General features: G+C 41.8%; 1 protein-coding gene across 3 annotated transcripts in view; it reads left to right on the top strand.

Moving 5' to 3' along the window:
* Positions 1–20437, top strand: part of adamts17 (ADAM metallopeptidase with thrombospondin type 1 motif, 17) — a 435095-nt gene that overhangs the window by 22567 nt on the left and 392091 nt on the right. For all 3 annotated transcript variants that reach the window (XM_063065786.1, XM_063065788.1, XM_063065787.1), the window contains 2 exons: positions 3580–3743; positions 20093–20176. In XM_063065786.1, coding sequence (XP_062921856.1) covers positions 3580–3743; positions 20093–20176 — 248 coding nt within the window. The remainder of the gene's footprint in view (positions 1–3579; positions 3744–20092; positions 20177–20437) is intronic.

The following is a 20437-nucleotide window of genomic DNA, read 5'->3' as shown; positions in this document are numbered from 1 at the left end:
GAAAGTGTAATATCTCAATGTACAGAGTATAAGAAATAAGGTGAATGATCTTGTTGCACTGTAACTCGTGTTACAGCACTATTACAGATTGTCAGGTATGATATTGTGGCCATCACTAAATCATGGCTGAAGGATGGTTGCAGTTGGGAACTGAATGTCCAAGGTATTGGAGGGATAGGAAAGTAGGCAGAGGGGGTGGTGATTCTCTGCTGGTAAAGAATGGCATCAAATCAATAGAAAGATGTGATTATAGGATTGGAAGATGTTGAATCCTTCTGGGTTGAGTCGAGAATGATAAAAGAACATTGATGGCAGTTATTTACAGACCTCCCAACAGTAGATGGGTTGTGGACCATAGGTTACAATAAGAAATAGAAAAGGCATGAGAAAAGGGCATTGTCATGACAGTCATGAGAGATTTCAAGCAGTTGGATTGGGAAAATCAGGTTGGTAATGAATCTCAAGAGAGTGAGTTTGTCGAATGCCTTTAAGATGGCTTTTTAGAGCAGTTTGTCATTGAGCCTATCGGGGGATCAGCTACACAGGATTGGGTGTTATGTAATGAACCACATGTGATTAGGGAGCTTAAGGTAAAAGAACCTTTAGGAGATGGTGATCACAATATCATTGAGTTCAACTTGAAATTTGAGAGGCAGAAAGTAAAGTCTGACATAGCAGTATTTCAGTGGAGTAAAGAAAATTACAGTGGTATGAGAGAGAGGTTGGCTGAAGTAAACTGGAAGATGTTGGTAGTTATGACAGCAGAGCATCAATGGTGTGAGTTTCTGGGAAAAATGAGGAAGGTGCAGTACAGATGTATTCCAAAAACAAAGAAATACTCATGGCAAAATTGTACAACTGTTGCTGACAAAGAAAGTTGAAGTTAATGTAAAAACAAAACAAGGCATACAACAATACAAAAATTAGCGGGAAGATCGAGGATTGGGAAGTTTTTCAAAATCTACAGAGAGCAACTAAAAGAATCATTAGGAGGGAAAAGCTGAGATATGAAAACAAGCTAACGAACAATATCAAAGTGGATAGTAAAAGCCTTTTCAAGTATGTTTAAAATAAAATAAGATGAGAGTGGATATAGGACCACCAGAAAATGAGGCCGGAGAAATAATAACAGGGCACAAGGAGACAGCAGATGAACTAAATGAGTATTTTGCATCAGTCTTCACTGTGGAAGACACTAACAGTGTACCAGATGTTGAAGGGTGTGAAGGAAGAGAAGAGAGTTCAGTTACTAATATAAGGGAGAAGGTGCTTAAAAAGCCGAAAGACCTAAGGGTACATAAGTCACCTGGACCAGATCAACTGTGCACTAGGGTTCTGAAAGAGGTAGCGGTAGAGATTGTGGAGGCATTAGTAATGATGTTTCAAAAATCATTGGACTCTGGCATGGGTGCCAGAGGACTGGAAAATTGCAAATGTCACTCCACTCTTTAAGAAAGGAGGAAGGCAGCAGAAAGGACATTATAGACCAGTTACACTGACTTCAGTGGTTGGGAAGAAGTTGGAGTCGATCATTAAGGATGAGGTTATGCAGTACTTGGTGACAGAGGACAAGGTAGGACAAAGTCGGTGTGGTTTCCTCAAGGGAAAATCTTGCCTGATGAACCTGTTGGAATTTTTTGAGGAGATTACCCATAAGATAGATAGAGGGGATGCAGTGGATTTTGTATATATAGATTTTCAGAAGGCCTTTAACAAGATGTCACACATGAGGCTGCTTACTAAGTAAAGAGCCTATGGTATTACAGGAAAGTTACTGGCATGGTTAGAGCATTCGCTGATTGGTAGGAGGCAGCGAGTGGGAATAAAAGGATCCTTGTCTGGTTGGTTGCCAGTGACTAGTGATGCGCCGGAGGGGTTAGTTTTGGGTCTGCTTTTTATTCTGCATATCAATGATTTAGATGATGGAATAGATGGCTTTGTTGCCAATTTTGCAGATGATACAAAGATTGGTGGAGGGGCAGGTACTGTTGAGGAAACAGGCTGCAGAAAGTCTGAGAAGAATGGGTAAAAGAGTGGCAAATGAAGTACAATATTGGAAAATGCATGCTCATGCACTTTGGCTGCAGAAATAAATGTGCAGACTATTTTCTAAAGGGGAGAAAATCCAAAAATCAGAGATACAAAGAGACTGAAGAGCCCTTGTGTAGAACACAATTTGTAGGCTGAGTTGGCGGTGAGGAAGGGATAAGCAATGTTCGCATTAATTTCAAGAGAATGCAAGAGCAGGGATGTGATGCTGAGGCTTTATAAGGCATTGATGAGACCTCATCTTGAGTACTGTGAACAGTTTTGAGCTCCTTATCTAAGAAAAGATGTGCTGGCATTGGAGAGGGTTCAGAGGAGGTTCACATGAATGATTCTGGGAATAAAAAAAGTTATCATATGAGGAATGTTTGATGGCTCTGTGCCTGTACTCGCTTTAGAGGGGTGGGGGGTGGATTTCATTGAAACCTTTTAAATATTGAAAGGCCTAGACAGAGTAGATGTGGATAGGATGTTTCCCATTGTGGGGCTATCTAGGACAAGAGGGCCCAGCCTCAGGACAGAGGGGTGTCCATTTAAAACGGATGCGGAGAAATTTCTTTAGCCAGAGGGTGGTGAATTTATTAGCACAGGCAACTGTGGAGGCCAGGTTGTAGGGTGCATTCAAGGCAGAGCTTGATAGATTCTTGATTGGACAAGGCCTGAAAGGCTACGGGAAGCAGACCAGGGAGTAGGGCTGAGGAGGGAAAAAAGGATCAGTCATAATTGAATGGTGGAGCAGACTAGATGGGCCAAGTGGCCTAATTCTGCTCCTATGTCTTATGGTCTTAAGGAGATGGTTTTCCAGAGATCATACCTGGACCGTTTGTAACTTTCTTGGTCATCAGACTTCAATGCCTCTGTCCTGGCCTTCAGCATGTTGCGGATCTCATGTTTCATCCAGGGCTTGTGGGGAAGACTCTGAATGATTTTGTGGGGACACACTCGTCTACAACTGTTTTTATATAGTCTGTGACAACCATGATATATTCATTCAGATGAGTCCTTGAACACAGCCCAGTCCAGTGATCTGAAGCAATCCCATAGCTTCTCCTCTGCCTTCTGTGACCACCTTTGTTGTCCTAATCTCTGGCACTTTGTGCCTGTATGCAGGTAGGAGAAGGACAGCCAAATGATCAAATTTAATGCAATGCACTCTGGCATGGAAACAGTAAGCATTCCTTATCATATTGTAAAAGTGGTCCAGTTTGTTGGGACCTCTGGTGCTACAGGTTATATGCTGATGGTAATTGGACAGGGCTTTCTTCCATCAAGCCTGCCTATGAATCTGGGCCATTTCTTGTTCTCCTTGACATCAGGAAGTTTAACATGGGGCGGGGGGGAGGTGGGGTTTAAGAATCTTACACGCAGTGGATAAAGTAAATGGGGCAATTGCTGAGAAAACGGTTTTAATCGTCGTAGAATGACAACTAGGAAATAGACCACTCTGTTGATGGGTAGTCCCGTTGCCTACATTTATGTTACTGAATGCTGCTTGTAGCTGAGTTTGTGTAAAGACTTTACTTCTCCTCCTAGGAAGACAGAAGCTGAAGAGAGCAGCTGACCACCGGCCCAGGAGAAATGCCATTCGATTAACAAATGAGTACACAGTGGAGACGTTGGTGGTGGCGGATTCTGACATGGTGGAGTATCACGGTGCAGAGGCAGCTCAGCGATTTCTGCTCACTGTCATGAATATGGTACGTTGCTTCGTGTTGCATCCACTGCTTGTGATGGGGATGGGGGAGGTCTGTGGAGCCTAGTTGAAGCATGTGTTGGTCAATCAAAATTGGTATCTACCCCCTTGAACTTTGTATGATGCTGGTTAATCCCAGCAATACCAAAATGCACAGTAGCGTAGCAGTTAATTCAATTGCTGTACAGTGCCAGTAATCACCAATTGGGACTTGATTCCCACTGTTGACTGTAAGGAGTTTGTACCTATGACCGTGTAGGTTGCCTCCAGGTACTTTGGCTTCTTGCATTCCAAAGAGGTATGGTGAAGGTTAGTAAGTTGTGAGCATGTTATACTGGTACTGCATGCGGGCGGCCATGTTGTAGCCACTGCTTGTGACATGTGTTTTTATGTACATGTGACAAAACTAATCAATCTCCCCCCCGCCATTTCAAATGCCCCTTTCTCCCTCCCACCTGGTAGGAACAAATTCTTTCCACAGCTACCAGTCTGCTGGAGGGACTTGGGCTGAGCAGCATCTGTAGGGGGGAAAAGGAATTGTTGATGTTTTGGGGTGAAACCCAGCACCGAACCTGATGCAAGCAGTCACCTATATTTTTGTAACACCTTGCAAGGTTGTGTTCGCGAGCGCTCACTGAGCCAAGGTGCTGAGGGACCCTGCAGCCAATTTCCATGTGAGCTCCACAAACTCAGGAAATGCAGCAGCAACGCACTGTAGATGCTAAAAACCTGAAATAAAATCACAGAATTCTGGTCACACTCAGCAGGTCAGGCAGCATTGGTGGAGAATGTCTAGCAGAGAGTTCTGTGCTTGTCAAATAACCTTTGGAGATCACCAAAAAGCCTAGCTGTGCACTTGGGTTTCATTTCATGGAGAGCCTGAGATGTCTGCTGAACAGCAAATATGTGGGTGCAAAAGCTTCCCTATGCTCTTCTTGAACAGCTTGTAAATAATCTGCTTAACTTGGTTCAAAGGCACCAAGAAAGTCGCTTGGTTCAGACGATCTTGTAAGGAAGTTTTCTGTTGAGTTTCGTAGACTGCACTTAGTGCTTGGACAGTAGGAAAAGAGGAAAACTTTCAAAGGGAAAATTGTAGAGATTTGCTTGAATATTTTGTATTGAAGAAAATATAGCAAGTAATGAAATCATATTCAGTATTTTTTGTAGAATTAAACATGCAAATACTGTACATTTAAAGTTTAACAACAATGGCTCCAGATGCAAAGCAAGCTTTAGTCTGCACCCACTGCAGTACCCATGTTTAATTGTGTTTTCCTTGTGGCTTCAACTTGGCAGTACCTGACGCTGCCTCCAGAGGGTGCACTAGTATAGTCTTCATTTGGGAGCTCTTCCCCAGCACCAGTGGTCAAGAGGCAAACTTCCAATAGCACCACGTTCCAGCTCCCTCCATGGTCAGCCACGTGCTTCTGTTGCTTTGGGGATATTGAGGGGGGTAAGTGCGTTTCTTGCCTCAAGAAATCTACAGTAGCCTGGAATTTTCTGGGTTACATGCAATTAGTTGTGAGCCATAGACAGTGCACATGCAACAGCCCCATTGGAATCTATGATCCCACTTTGAGTCAGAAGTGGAGAGTTCCAGACCTTCTCCACACTCTCCTGTGTCTGGCCGAGTGATTGCTGAACTGTGAAGGTGACCCAGTTCAGAGGGGTATTAAAGAGGAGCTCCATATTACAAATTCCAGTTCTCAAACAACAGGAAAGTACTCCCTGGTATCTTGGCCCAAATCTACAAACATTAAAAGAAAATGTAATCAAGTTGTATTATGCAGTTCAAGGGAACCTGTGCACCCATTGGCTAGTTAAAACAGTGATTACTCTTTAAAAGTAATTGGTTGTAAACATACTGGAATATCTGAAATCTTGGAAAAGAGCATCACAGCAAATGAATGAACGTGTCTTCTGACCTGGCTTCTACGTTGAAGGAATTGTGTGGGGGTGAGGGTGGTAGGGAAGGGAGGAATCTTTTGCCCCAGTTGTTTGACTGGGCCCTTCCATTGGAGGGCTTTCTATCTCATTGTCATACATCAGAGAAACCAGCCCTTGGCTGTCAAGTCAGTGAAGGTTATCAAATGCCCGTCTGTGCTAATTCCATTTACCAGCACTTGGCCCATAGTCTCCTACGCATTAGCGATTCAAGAGCATGTTCAGATGCTTCCTGAATGTTATGAGAATTTCTACCTCCACCACCACATCGGACTGTATTTTCCAATTTGCAACCAGCCTCAAAAATACTTCTTTGGATCCTCTTGCTCTACTCTTTAAATCTGTGACCTTTGCTGCAGGGAAAGGTGGCTCACTATGTACCCTCTCTATACCTCTTGAGTACGTCTTTTGGGTTCCTACCCGGCCTTCTGCACTCCAAGGGAAAAGATATTCACTCTCTCCTCAAAAGTGAAACACTGAAACTGAATCTGATGCGTCTTTTCACCAGGATCCCAGGAGGGTAGCTGCAATGCAGCTCTTGGCAAGGAAAACAAATTCCATGAAATCTTTCTAACAAACTCTAGAAGCTGCTTTGATCACTGGTGAGCTTGGCTCGTGGATGTTTAGGTGGGGTTATGCTGCTGTTGTCTCCATTGGCAATGTCTTTGTAACTTTGCATCTTGACACACTAATCTCCGCTTTAAAATTCCCATTGTTTTTAAATCCCTGTGATTTCTCCTTGCTGCTGAAAATCTCAACACTTTTGCATCTGGACACCTGTAGTTCTTTAATTCTGGCCTCTTGAGGATCTTCACTTTCAGACCATTGCTGTCAGGCTTCCTAAATTCCTCCTTCAAGACTTAGCAACTCTATTTTCCTCCATTAATGAAATTTTTATTTAAAAGAAAAATAATTTCATCCATCTTACTGCATTTGTGACTTGGCACAGCAGTTTCTGTATTAATACTGGCAAAGGAAATTCTCTAAAATAGGTTTGACCCTGCACTGGGAGATGACAATGCAGAGAGTCAGCTGGATCCACGTACTTGTCTCCTGGCTGTAATGCTTTTCCTTCTTGGTATTGCTTGTTATTTTTGAAAATTTCATAAGATTGCTTTCATGCATGAATTGATGTTCATTCTGTTAACAATCACAGCTACTTGTACTAATGTTATAAAAATGTTATGGATATTATAATATCCCTCAAGCCTCTTTGTTCTTGGCATCTCTACACTGCTTTTCTTTGTCTTTACTGAAGTTCTTATTTTTTTTGTTCTTTAGTTTTACATCGCTCCTTACCTCTCCCATTGTCTGTGGTCTTCACTGCTATTAACTCTTTGTCACATTAACTTGTTTGGGGCCATTTCCACCTTATCTGCCATCTGACCCATCAATTTTTCCTTATTTAAAAATGAAAAAAGTAAAAAACCAACCTTACAAATGAAAAAAGGATCTAGTGCTTTCCTGGCATATGACAATAAATTCTTCCCAGGCTTCCAGCCAGGTACAGGTATAGGCATTCATAACGGCCATAGAATTGACTTCAGCACAAAGCCACTGGTTTTGGAATCACCTGTTTAAAGGAAGCCACTGAAATAAAACTAAAGGAAAAGAATTTTAACAAAGACGAAGGTCTTGCTCTAAGTAAGAACTGAAATTCAATTGTAAACGAGGTGAGAGAGCGGAAACCTGACTGGTTAATTTTCATCCAATCAGGAGGGACGGACTATGAAGGTATAAATACCACTGGATTAGATATGCCCTGAAGAAGGTGGCAGAGTTTGTCGTCAAAATGTTGGTTATAATTGATATCCATACCTGGCTAGAAGCCCGAGAAGAGTTCTTTCATAACTGGCGGGTGGGGTGGGGGAAGAAGGTGCTTAGTTCTCAACAAGATGGATAGCATCTGCAGATCAAGAAGCAGAATTAGCATTTCAAGCTAATGGCCTGATGATTGGAATGAAAGGTCATTGATCTGAAATATTCATGCTTTCTCCTCAGATGCTGCCTGACTTGATGAGGCATTTTCTGTTCATATTTCAGATTTACAGCTGTTATTCTCTTCTATGAGCACTGTGCATAAGAACATAATTATTCCCACTGTAACACTAGCTGAATCTAGCACTGTATACAAGTGTATGACCCTTGTTGGTCATTGAGAAGTGCAGCAGGTAACTAACTACTTTGAGTGTGCTTGAAGTTTCCAACACCACTCATCTTGCATTGAATTTTAAAGTAGAAATCGTGAAGTAGAAAAGATGAAGTGAGATGATTGTCAATGTTAAGAGCTTTATTAATCTCTGCATTCATTCAGATATTTGCAGAGGAGATTCACCAGATGTTGCCGGGATGGAACATTTGAGTTATGACAAGGCGGGAACTGCTAAGCTTGTTTTGCCCGGGGCAGAGGAGGTTGGCATGGGAGGGGCTGGGAAGGGAGGTGTGTGTGTTTGGGGGGGGGGTTGAATTTGAGTAATGAATTTGAGTTTGAATAATAGCTAACATAGGAAAGGTATCTAACATGAGGGGATCTGAGAAAGAGCTTTCCTTCCCCAGTGTGTAGTTGATATCTAGAGGAGCACTTGAGTTGTCGAGACACAGAAGCCTGTAGACCAAATGCTTAGAAACGGGATTAATATAGATGGTACTTCATGGTTAGCATGGACAGGATGGCCTGAAGGGCCTGATTATTTGCTCTATGACTCTTGTGTTACTGTGGTTGTTCTCAGGAATCTGTTCACGCTTTGCAAGAAACATTTTAAAAGTTTTAACTGACTGCTCATCCTGAGTTCTCTTTCGGGTGCCCTAGTTTGTCCTTAACCACAAGGCTGCTCTCCTTTTCGCCATTTTCCTTATGGTACACTGTTGCCAGCCCTGACCATCTTCTGAAGACATCTCAGCAACACCTACTACCTCATACCCTCTAAGTTAAATTTCTTACCCATCTTGATATATTCCTCACATACTTGTTTCCTAATTTGTTATTTTCTTTATATCTTGTAGTTTTGTATTTCCTGTTGTCCCTAACACAATTTCCTATGGTTACTCGGCTGTGCTGTTTTGGTAAAGGCAGTGTCCATTATTAAGGGCCCCCAGCACCCAGGCATTCCCTTTTCTCACTGTTACCATCAGGAAGGAGGTACAGAAGTCTAAAGGCACACACTCAGTGATTCAGGATCAGCTTCTTCCCCTCTGCCATCCGATTCCTAAATGGACATTGAACCCGTAAACACTACCTCACTATTTAATATATATTATTTTTGTTTTTGCACGATTTTTACTTTATTCAATATACGTATATTGTAATTGATTTACTTATTTATTAAATCTTATTACTTTTCTTCTATATTATGTATTGCATTGAACTATGATTCAGGAACAGCTTTTTCCCTTCTGCCATCCGTTTCCTCAATGGGCATTGAACTTGTGAACACTACCTCACTTTTTTAATATACAATTATTTCTGATTTTACATGACTTGAATCTATTCAATATACATATACTCTTTGATTTACTTAGTTATTATTATTTTTTTCGGCAATATTATGTATTGCATTGAACTGCTGCTACTAAATTAACAAATTTCACGACACATTCTGGCGATAATAAACCTGATTCTGATTCTAATCATGTCGAAGTCTTTAAAGTATTTTTCTGACTGGACAGCCCCTGCCTTTTCAAATGCTTGCAGCAATCTGATATATTCTTGCCAGTGGGACCGGACCTTAGGTCTTGCCCAGTTAAGATGGTACTCCCAATACTACAAAAGAGACCTTCCTCTACAAATGCTGGTGTCTGCACTCCACAAAATGAACCTTTACCCATCCATTTTCATTTCACTCTGCTCAGTTATACTTGAGTACCCATAAACTATTGTCCATGAGGGTTTTGGATACACTTTTATTAATTGAAATGTCAATTGATGTCGTTGCCAACAAGGCCACCATTTCTTGCCCATTTGCATTGACCTTTCAGAAATTGGTGGTGACCCTCTGCTTCAGACTACAACAGTTCTTGTGGTGAAGGAGCTCTCGCAGAGGTCTTAGGGGCACGGTGACCTAAAAGAAAGCTGAGTCAAGGCAGTGTCTGACCTGGAAGGAAGCCTTCAGAAAATGGTGATCCTTTTTAGGCAAAAAACCATCTGGGACCCTCTAGCATCCACAGTATTGCCTGTCTGTTCTCCTAACTACTGAGTCCCCCGTAACCACCACTCTCCTTGTCTCCCCTATTCCCTTCTGAGCCCCAGAGCCAGACTAAGTGTCAGAGTCCTAGTTGCTGTAGCTTTGCCCTGGTAGACTGTGGTCTCTTCCCCCCCCCCCGACCCCCAACAACAGTATTCAAAGCAGTATGCTTACTATTGATGGGAATGGTCACATGAGTGCTCTGCACTATCTGCCTTTTCCCTTTCCATCTCCTGACAGTTACCCAGCTACATGCCTCCCACATCTCCCTTTAGCTCCAATTTATCATCTCATTCTCCTGAATGGACCCAAGGTCATCCAGCTTCAGTTCCCTAATGTGGTCTGTAAAGAGATGCACCAAGATACTCTTCTCACAAAAGTAGCAATCAGGGAGACCGACAGTCTTCTAGATGTCCCACATCATGCATGAGGAGCACACTACTTCCCAGGGATCCATTCTTGTTATTCTAGTTGGGTACTAATAAACAAACAGAAACTCGACAGGGATGCCGCCCTAGTCGCTGCCTTTTCTCGCTGAAGCTTGTTGAGTCAAAGCCTCAGTTCCCCCATTCTAACCCTCTCCCCTCACACAATGGGTGCCCAGATTAAACTTAACTTTTTATTGGTCCTTGCCAAGTACCAAATATTGTAAATGATCTCAAGCTCCGCAGAGAGCCCTGACAGCCCCTGGTCACTTTTTAAATTTGGTGTGTTACTCTCCTCAGGTAACTGTTCCTATGAACTGAAGCTCTGCAGAAAGTGAACTTTTTTACTCTGTCTTTCTCCTTGGTTAAGGCTACAGTTTTAGAGATGCTGTTGGAGTAGCCAGATGAGTTTCTGCAGCCCAGTGTGTAGATGAAGCAGAGAATGAAATGTTTCAAGTGATGGTTGGGATGTCAGTCAAGTGATCTGCATCGTTGTTCATGGTGGTGAGTTTGTTAATCTACAATTTGAGAGGGAGAAGGGAAACTCGGAAGTGTCAGTATTACAGTTGAACAAAGGGAACTATGGTGCTATGAGGGAGGAGCTGGCCAAAGTTCAATGGAACAATACCCTAGCAGGGATGACAGTGGAACAGCAATGGCAAGTGTTTCTGGGAATAACGCGGAAGGTGCAGGATCAGTTCGTTCCAAAGAGGAAGAAAGATCTTAAGGGGAGTAAGGGGAGGCCGTGGCTGACAAGGGAAGTAATGGACAGTATAAAAATAAAAGAGAAGAAGTATAACATAGCAAAGACGAGTGGGAAGCCGGAGGATTGGGAATCTTTTAAAGAGCAACAGAAGGTAACTAAAAAGGCAATACGCGAAGAAAAAATGAGTTACGAAGGTAAACTAGCCAAGAATATAAAGGAGGATAGTAAAAGCTTCTTTAGGTATGTGAAAAGGAAAAAAATAGTTAAGACCAAAATTGGGCCCTTGAAGACAGAAGCGGGTGAATTTATTATGGGGAACAAGGAAACGGCAGACGAGTTGAACAGGTACTTTGGGTCTGTCTTCACTAGGGAAGACACAAACAATCTCCCAGATATAATTGTGGCCAAAAGACCTAGGGTAATGGATGAATTGAAGGAAATTTATATTAGGCAGGAAATGGTGTTGGATAGGCTGTTGGGTCTGAAGGCTGATAAGTCCCCAGGACCTGATGGTCTGCATCCCAGGGTACTTAAGGAGGTAGCTTTAGAAATCGTGGATGCATTGGTAATCATTTTCCAATGCTCTATAGATTCAGGATCAGTTCCTGTGAATTGGAGGGTGGCTAACGTTGTCCCTCTCTTCAAGAAGGGAGGAAGAGAGAAAACAGGGAATTATAGACCGGTTAGCCTGACGTTGGTGGTGGGAAAGATGCTGGAGTCAATTATAAAAGATGAAATTATGACACATGGATAGTAGTAACAGGATTGGTCCGAGTCAGCATGGATTTACGAAGGGGAAATCGTGCTTGACTAATCTTCTGGAATTTTTTGAGGATGTAACTATGAAAATGGACAAGGGAGAGCCAGTGGATGTAGTGTACCTGGACTTTCAGAAAGCCTTTGATAAAGTCCCACATAGGAGATTAGTGGGCAAAATTAGGGCACATGGTATTGGGGGCAGAGTACTGACATGGATTGAAAATTGGCTGGCTGGCAGAAAACAAAGAGTAGCGATTAATGGGTCCTTTTCGGAATGGCAGGCGGTGACCAGTGGAGTACCGCAGGGTTCAGTGCTGGGACCGCAGCTGTTTACAATGTATATTAATGATTTAGATGAGGGAATTAAAAGTAACATTAGCAAATTTGCAGATGACACAAAGCTGGGAGGCAGTGTGAAATGTGAGGAGGATGTTATGAAAATGCAGGGTGACTTGGACAGGCTGGGTGAGTGGGCAGATGCATGGCAGATGCAGTTTAATGTGGATAAATGTGAGGTTATCCACTTTGGTGGTAAGAATGGGAAGGCAGATTATTATCTAAATGGAGTCAAGTTAGGAAAAGGGGAAGCACAACGAGATTTAGGTATTCTTGTACATCAGTCACTGAAAGCAAGCATGCAAGTACAGCAGGCAGTGAAAAAAGCTAATGGCATGCTGGCCTTCATAACAAGGGGATTGAGTATAAGAGCAAAGAGGTCCTTCTGCAGCTGTACAGGGCCCTGGTGAGACCACACCTGGAGTACTGTGTGCAGTTTTGGTCTCCAAATTTGAGGAAGGACATTCTTGCTATTGAGGGAGTGCAGCGTAGGCTCACAAGGTTAATTCCCGGGATGGCGGGACTGTCATATGTCAAAAGATTGGAGCGACTGGGCTTGTATACTCTGGAATTTAGAAGGCTGAGAGGGGATCTTATTGAAACATATAAGATTATTAAGGGATTGGACACGCTGCAGGCAGGAAGCATGTTCCCGCTGATGGGTGAGTCCAGAACCAGAGGCCACAGTTTAAGAATAAGGGGTAGGCCATTTAGAACAGAGTTGAGCAAAAACTTTTTCACTCAGAGAGTGGTGGATATATGGAATGTTCTGCCCCAGAAGGCTGTGGAGGCCAAGTCTCTGGATGCTTTCAAGAAAGAGATGGATAGAGTTCTTAAAGATAGCGGAATCAAAGGTTATGGGGATAAGGCAGGAACTGGATACTGATAGTGGACGATCAGCCATGATCACAGTGAATGGCGGTGCTAGCTCAAAGGGCCGAATGGCCTACTCCTGCACCTATTGTCTATTGTGTCACACCTGGACACACACTTGCAGATGGTAGAAAAAGATCTGGACTACTAGGTCACAGGATACCCACCTTTAATCCTCTTTATAGCCAAAGTGTTTATTTGAAGGGTCCATTTCAAATTTGTCATTGTCTAGAGCATCTCCAGTGATGCTGTTTAACATCAAGGTACCTGTTTAGACTTTCCTAATTGAGGTGGTCATTGCCAGCACTTTGGTGCATGAATGTTACTTGCCACTTAATCGGCCCAAGCATTAAAGTTGCCTTGGTCTTGTTGCAACAGTAATGGACTGTTTCGTTAAATGATGCATGGTTGGTCTATCCAACCCAACCGGTCTGGTCCTCCATTCACAAAGACCATCCCTGTTTTTAGTCTTTGTGTAATGTTCTTGCCCTAATCCTAGTTTCCCTTCAAGGTGGATTTCTTGATGCATTTTTGAATATTATCTATAGTGTATCCTCCATAGCTCCTGATTGGGAACTCCAATGCTTTGTTACCCTATAGTCCACATTTCATCTGGATTTTTCTTTTGTCTTGTAAAAAAAATTGTAAAACTATGTATTAATTCTGTAAAAGGTAGTCGTTGTTTATGGTTTTTCCTTCAAATCTCCCAATCTACCATAGCCATTTTTTCCTTGGCCCTTAGTTTGCTTTGGTTAGATTTCCAATTGAACTAACCTACTTTTAATTTTAATGTTAAATTTTCTCACGTGGTAACCGTTTGCTGGCAGAATTTAAAACAGACAGTACAGCGTAGGAGCGAGCACTTTTGGCCCTTGTTGACTGTGCCAATTTGAATTAATCCCAACTGCCTGCACATGGTCCCCATCCCTCCATTCCCTGCCTGGTCATTTATCTGTCTGAATGCCTGTTCAACATTGCTATTGGGTCTGCTTCTACCAGCTTCCTGACAGTGTGTTCCAAGCACCTACCCGTTTCTGTGCGTATACGCAAATGAAAAACCTCAAATCTTTGCACTTACCCCATCGCTTCTTAAATCAATGCCCTGTAAAATTTCCCTGGGGAGAATAGCATGCTTCTCTCTATCTGTGCTCTCATAATTTTATATACTACTGTGAGGTCACTCCTTAGCCTTCTGCTCCAGAGAATACAATCCAATGACAAGAAACGTTAGCGGGAGACAGCGATGACACCCTTCACATCCATTTCTATCATGCAGTGACCAGAACTGCACTTGAGACTCAAGTGTATCCCAACTGAAGTTTTCTACGGCTGCAACATGACCTCATTATATTTATACTCTCCACACCAACTTGTGAGGGTAAACATGCAATAAGCCATCTGTATTACCCTTTCTACATGTGTTTCTGCTTTTAGGGAGCCATGCGCTTGCACCCCAAGGTTTCCCTGAATATGAATGCTCCCAAGGGTTCTGACATATATTGTATTCTTTTTGGCATTTAATTTTCCGAGGTGCAACACCTCAGACTTGTCCAGATTAAGCTCCACCTGCCATTTCTGCTTACTGATCTACAATACATCCTGTTGAATATTTTGACAGATGTCCATACTATCCACGATTCCACCAATTTTTGTATTGTGTGCAGATTTGTTAATCAGCCCACCTACATTTTTATCCAGATCATTTAGACACTCATTATAAACTACAGATGGCCCAGCACTGATTCCTGCAGAACCCCACTTGTCATAGACCTCCAGTCAGAATAACATCTCAATCTTCTACCCTCTTTGGATAATCAATTTTGAATCCACTTTACCAAGCCTCTGAGGGATCATGTGTCTTAATCTGGATCAGCACAACATTCACTGCACCACCCTCATCAGTCACCTTTGTCACCTCCTCTTACACAAGCAACACAAATTGTTCTCCCGGGACCCTTAACTTCCAAATCGTTATTGAACCTCCCTCTTTGTACTTTATTGTATCTTAAATGATCTGCACTCTGGTTGGTTCTTCAACATTTTGAACAAGAAAACAATCTCTTGTGCACTCCACGAATTTGCCTCTGAACTACTGTCGCTAGTTTGTTTGGTTTATGTGTAGGCTAATATCTTTCACGATTATATGCACCTTTCGTCACCATGACGTTTCTTGTCATTGCTGGCTCCCGCTAACGTTTCTTGCATTTGCTGCTTCTTAGCTCTGCTCAACAGATCCTCAATTTAATTTTTGAGCAGATTCTTCCCCCATGCTGCCTTCATCTCCTTTCTTAGTGTTGGAGCAACCCCATATTTAGAATTTTCCCTACCCTTCCCAAATTTCATGAATACTTATTAATAATTTTACTAATATATTTTGAGGAAATTTATAAATATTTAATTTCCAGCCTTAAGCACTTTGCAAATGTGTCTCCTGTGCAGGGTTTATCAGCCAGGGTTCCGCAAGAGATCGTGATTTAAAAAAAAAACATTATTTTCTGAACTTTGTGCAATGCACAACGATAGCATTTGCAGTGGTGGACAGGGATCAAGCAGCCCTGTTAGCAATTTCGTTAGCTGTCTCCCAGTCCAGTGTGGTAGTGCGCAGAAGGACTGTGTTTATTTGGTTGAGCCCATTTTCAGTTTTTGATGTGAAATGGGGAGGCTGTTGCTAATTGATGAGTCTGTATTGCATGGAGGGGAGGATGGTAGGCTGATGAGGAGTGTGGAGTGTGTTTTCCAAGCATTGAATGGACTTGCCCAACTTGGCTGTGATGTCAGCCTCTCCCTCCTGAATGACCTTCCCTAACTACCCCTTGCATGCTGCTGACTGACTTATGGGAGTGAACAAACTCTACTGGTGTAGTAGAAAATTAGAGGGAAACTTTCATTCTAAAGAAGAAATTTTTATGCACCGCAACTCAGCTGCTGGCTTGCTGTTGTTGTAATCATTCCATAAGGTGGATTCTGCAGGTTTGAAGAGAATTGTTCTGTGAAATTTTTGTATTTTTTTGCAGTTTTCTCGTTTAGTTATCTATTATGCTATTCTTGTTATTCCATTCTTCTTATATTGCCCGTTTTTACCATGAAAGCCACTTATCAATGGGTTTTATATGGACTGGTGATCCAAGTTGTGCTATTCCATTGTGCCTAGTCTGTCGCAAACAAATTACAAATGTAACAATGGCTCCAACAAAATTGAAAAGACAATTAACTATAAATCACAGCCATATGATATGGAAAAGTGCTGATTATTCTTAGCGGCCATTGGAATCTCAAAACAGAGTAATGCTTTTGTTAATAAAGTCACAGTCAGTAAAATGAGTCAGAAAGCAAGATATTTAGTAGCAGAACTTATTACCCAGAAAAGGAAAAGTCACACAATTGGTGAGAACCTAATAATGCTAGCATGTAAAATTATAATGGATAAAATACTAGGTCAAGGTACAGTATGAGAAATTGAAAAGGTTTCACTCTTAAACGGTATGATAAGTCAACGTATTGAGGACATGTAAAGAGGGTTTGTGTAATAAACTGAAAAACAGCAGCTTCTCAATCTGGATTAGTGAGTCAACAGATTTCACCAATAAATGTCAAGTAGCATTTGTAAGATTTGTAACTCGTGAAATTCAAGAAGACTTTTTCCTGTTGCAAAGAGGTGCCCAAAACAAGTAAAGGCCAAGGTATATTTAATGTTTGGTCTTCATATCTGGAAAGAAAAGGTCTGTCTAGGAGGAACTGTGTTGGCATCTGTACTGATGGTGCCCCATCAATGGTTGGCTCCATGAGAGGTTTTGTTTCTCTTTCTTAAAAAGAGAAAATCCTGACATTATCACAACACACTGCTTCAACAAATAAGTTTTTATGTTGTAAATAGCATTAATTAAAATCAACTTGCAGTCTTTATTTAAATTAAACCTACTGAGCTTACCTTTAGAAAAAATTAAATCCCTTTTTGGCTTAAGCCAGCACTTTAACAGATATTTATTATGTTTGCCTTATGAGCTTTAAAACTTTATGAAAGGGAGAGAAAGATTACTTTTCTTGAATTTAAGCTAAGCATGACTACCTGTTTTTTTTTCCCCAAGAAAGATTGGCTAAAAATTCATTACGCAAAAGAGCATTGACAATTAATTTTGGATTATTGAATCTACAACTTACTGATCACGCTAGCATAGAGCTGTAGATATAATAATGTTTACACAGGGGTTCCCTGACCCCTGAAAATTATTTCAGGGGTTTCTCCAGGGCAAAAAGGTTGAGAAAAGCTGCTCGAATGAAAATTAGATCATGTCCTTTGATACCTACTTATATCGTTAATTCACTTAGCTCAACGAGATTGCCACAACTGGCTGACATTGTTAATTTCGATCTTTGAATTGTTAACCTCTGGTTAAGGGGTTTCATTAGCTAGATGACTACTACAAGATCTTCTACATTTCTATTCCAAGGAGATTAGTTGTAATTTTTCCACTTTATAATTACCAAGTTTCCTTTTTGCATTACATCTTTAAAGGACACAGAGCATCTCTACAGATTTTGGTGGTGTTCGTTAAGTCTGGTGCTCAGTTTTCCCATTACTCCAGCTGAGACTTGACCTGTGAGATTCTAGCACGGTCTCTTTGTTTTTATACTTTATTCTTCTATAAGCTTGGCTCCTGGGTAAGTATTATTCCCTTTTGCCTTGACATATTTAACCATGAGTCTACATCAATCCCTGTAATCTTATAGCCAATTGAATCACTCTGGAGTGTAGATAGGGCAAATGTTAGCAAACTTTTCCCACTGAGATTGGGTGAGACAAGTAGAGGTCGTAGGTTATGGGTGAAAGGTGAAATATACGGGAAACCTGAGGGGGGAATGACTTCGGGACATCATGCAAATATGGAATGAGCTGCCAGCAGAAGTAGTGGATGCAGGTATGATTGCAACATTTAAGAGAAGTTTGGATAAATCTCGGCCTGAAACATCGACTGCGCCTCTTCCTATAGATGCTGCTTGGCCTGCTGCGTTCACCAGCAACTTTGATGTGTGTTGCTTGGATTGGAGGGCTGTGGTTTAGGTGCAGGTCAATGGGTTTAGGCAGAATAGTGGTTCAGAATGGACTAGATGGGCCAAATAGCTTGTTTCTATACTGCAGTGCTCCACAGAGCTCTCTGCAGAGATTATTCTACCATGTTTTGAGCCATTTCCTGAAGTTTCAACTGTTGTCCTCTTGAAGCATCTTGACGTGACTATTTCCCTCCCTGGTGTTGCTTGACTTGCTGAGGTCCTCCTTCATTTTGTTTTTCAACTTTGCTCTGTATTGATACTATATGCTATGTGCAAGTTTGTTCTTGCAACTTCTTTAGAAGGAGGAGGTTTCAAGAAGGGTTATGTTGAAGTTTCCCCAGTTCGTGGCAATGCCTAGGCAACAGTACTGTGTAGAACTGGGAATCTCCTGCCTTGGGAAGGACAGCATCGAACCTTTTATGCTCATCCACATATAAAGGAAATTGATTCTGAAACTGTAGAGGCATGTACACAAGGTGCAGTCGGTTGTTAATATTCAAGGGAGGCACTGTTACCATAAGTATATAGGCTGTGAAGACATAGGATTGCCCTACACCATATCACCCTCGTCTCTGGCTATAATATGTACCTTCCAGTTAGTCCAACAAATGGTGCTGTGTAACTGCACAATCAGAAGTCCAAATGTCAAATAAATGAAATTTATGCAATTCTCTTTATCGATTAAAATGAACTGATCCGTAACTTCAGTTGTGCATTAAGTATATTTTTATTAATCATCCTTAATACAAGCAGCTCAGGCGTTTTGGCACTGAGTCAGCTAAAGGAAGATTAATGTGAGAAAGTTTTTCTATTGATGCTGCATAGTTAGAAATAAAGGACTGGGGGTGGGGGAAGGATAATAATTTGAGCTGAGAACAGCAAAAGCCAATTGGAGTCAATTTATAGAGTGTGAAACAGTTATTACAAAAATAATAGCTGAAGTTGAAATGAGTCAATGTTGTGAGTAGGCAGAATTTATTATTGATTTGGTGTCTATACATGGTCATCTCAAAGGCTCACTAGTTTGCTATTTTAGCACTGGGAACATTTAGTTTTGCTATTTGGTTACTTGCTCCAGCCATTTCTTGGTCAGGCACTTGGCCCATTTCTGTAGGTGACATCCACAGGCATCTAGGGTCTGTTTCTGCCTATCCACTGCCCGGGAGTATGGGCAGGGTACTTTAAGGTCATCCTTTGATTTGCTCTTCTGTTGCATACACTGTAGAGACGTGCCATTCTCATTTTCTCTCAGCACCTATAACTTGGCAATCCAATCTTCCTTCATTTCTGCATTCCTCCAGCTCTGGTGTCTTGTAGCGATGACCCTCACTCCACCTTCTATCACCTCGCCCTCATTCCCACCACCGCCCTCCCTCAAGTAGTTTGCGATGTTTTGTTGAAATGTGCCACCTGTCAGAACAGTTGCACAACCCATCTTAAATCTATTAATCTGAGGAAAGTTTTAACCCTGAAAGAAAAGCAAGTTAGCTGATAGCGTAGAATCCGTAGAGGGAGAAACAGGGTTAACCTTTCTTCAGACTTTCCAGGAAGAGCTAGAAATCAAACAACTTGCAAATAACCATGGACTCAGCAGTGAGAGCAAAGGTTCTCTCTGGGTTCCAGAGCTGGGGAAGAGTCAACGTGATGGGAATTAGTAGCAAAATTGGTGAAGCTTTGAAGTTCTGCATGGGTGCAGGAAGCAGCATAGTCAAAAAAGGACCAAATAAGGACCAGTGATGGGACTGGAGTAGGATTGAAACCAATACTGTTGCACTTATCCCAAACAGAGGTAAGACTAGTGTGATCCTGCATGGGTCCCAATAGCTACAGCTTTCATTAGGAGTTTGTGAGTGGGTTTAAAGGAGTTGTTAACATGATATGATACTTGGACAGGCAATTGAAGGTGGGGGAATGTTGATTGATCTCCGTCTCTTTCCACTTCACCCTCCCATGTGAGATTTAAAAGTACAAAATAAGCTCATTGTAAAATATGGGCAGTGCCGGGTTTCATAGCCAGCTTTGGACAGTATGCAGCTTTTTAAGTTATTCCGACGGCTAACAGTTTTATTTTGTTTGGCAGGTATACAACATGTTTCAGCATCACAGTCTGGGAATTAAGATCAATATTCGAGTCACCAAACTAGTTTTGCTTCACAACCGTCCGGTAAGTGAGGTAGAGCAGGAGGCTGTACAGCCTTTTGGTCCTTTCTCGTGGTCATTTAACTCTGGGGTGCTCTGTGTCTGAACACCAGTCACACTCTGTCTCTGTTATGTTGAATAGCGGTGAACAATATGCACTTCTGGATTTCACCCAGTACAACTTAAGCTATTAATCACAGCTGTAACTTAGTCACATGACTGGCCTCTATCAAACTTGCTGAATGGTTGGCTTCGGTATACTTTACTGAGCTTTTCTAATCTTTGA

This window comes from Mobula hypostoma, chromosome 13 (assembly GCF_963921235.1).
Source record: "Mobula hypostoma chromosome 13, sMobHyp1.1, whole genome shotgun sequence".
NCBI lineage: Eukaryota > Metazoa > Chordata > Chondrichthyes > Myliobatiformes > Myliobatidae > Mobula > Mobula hypostoma.
Note: the sequence above shows the minus strand (reverse complement) of the source record. Positions and strands in the feature narration are given on the sequence as shown.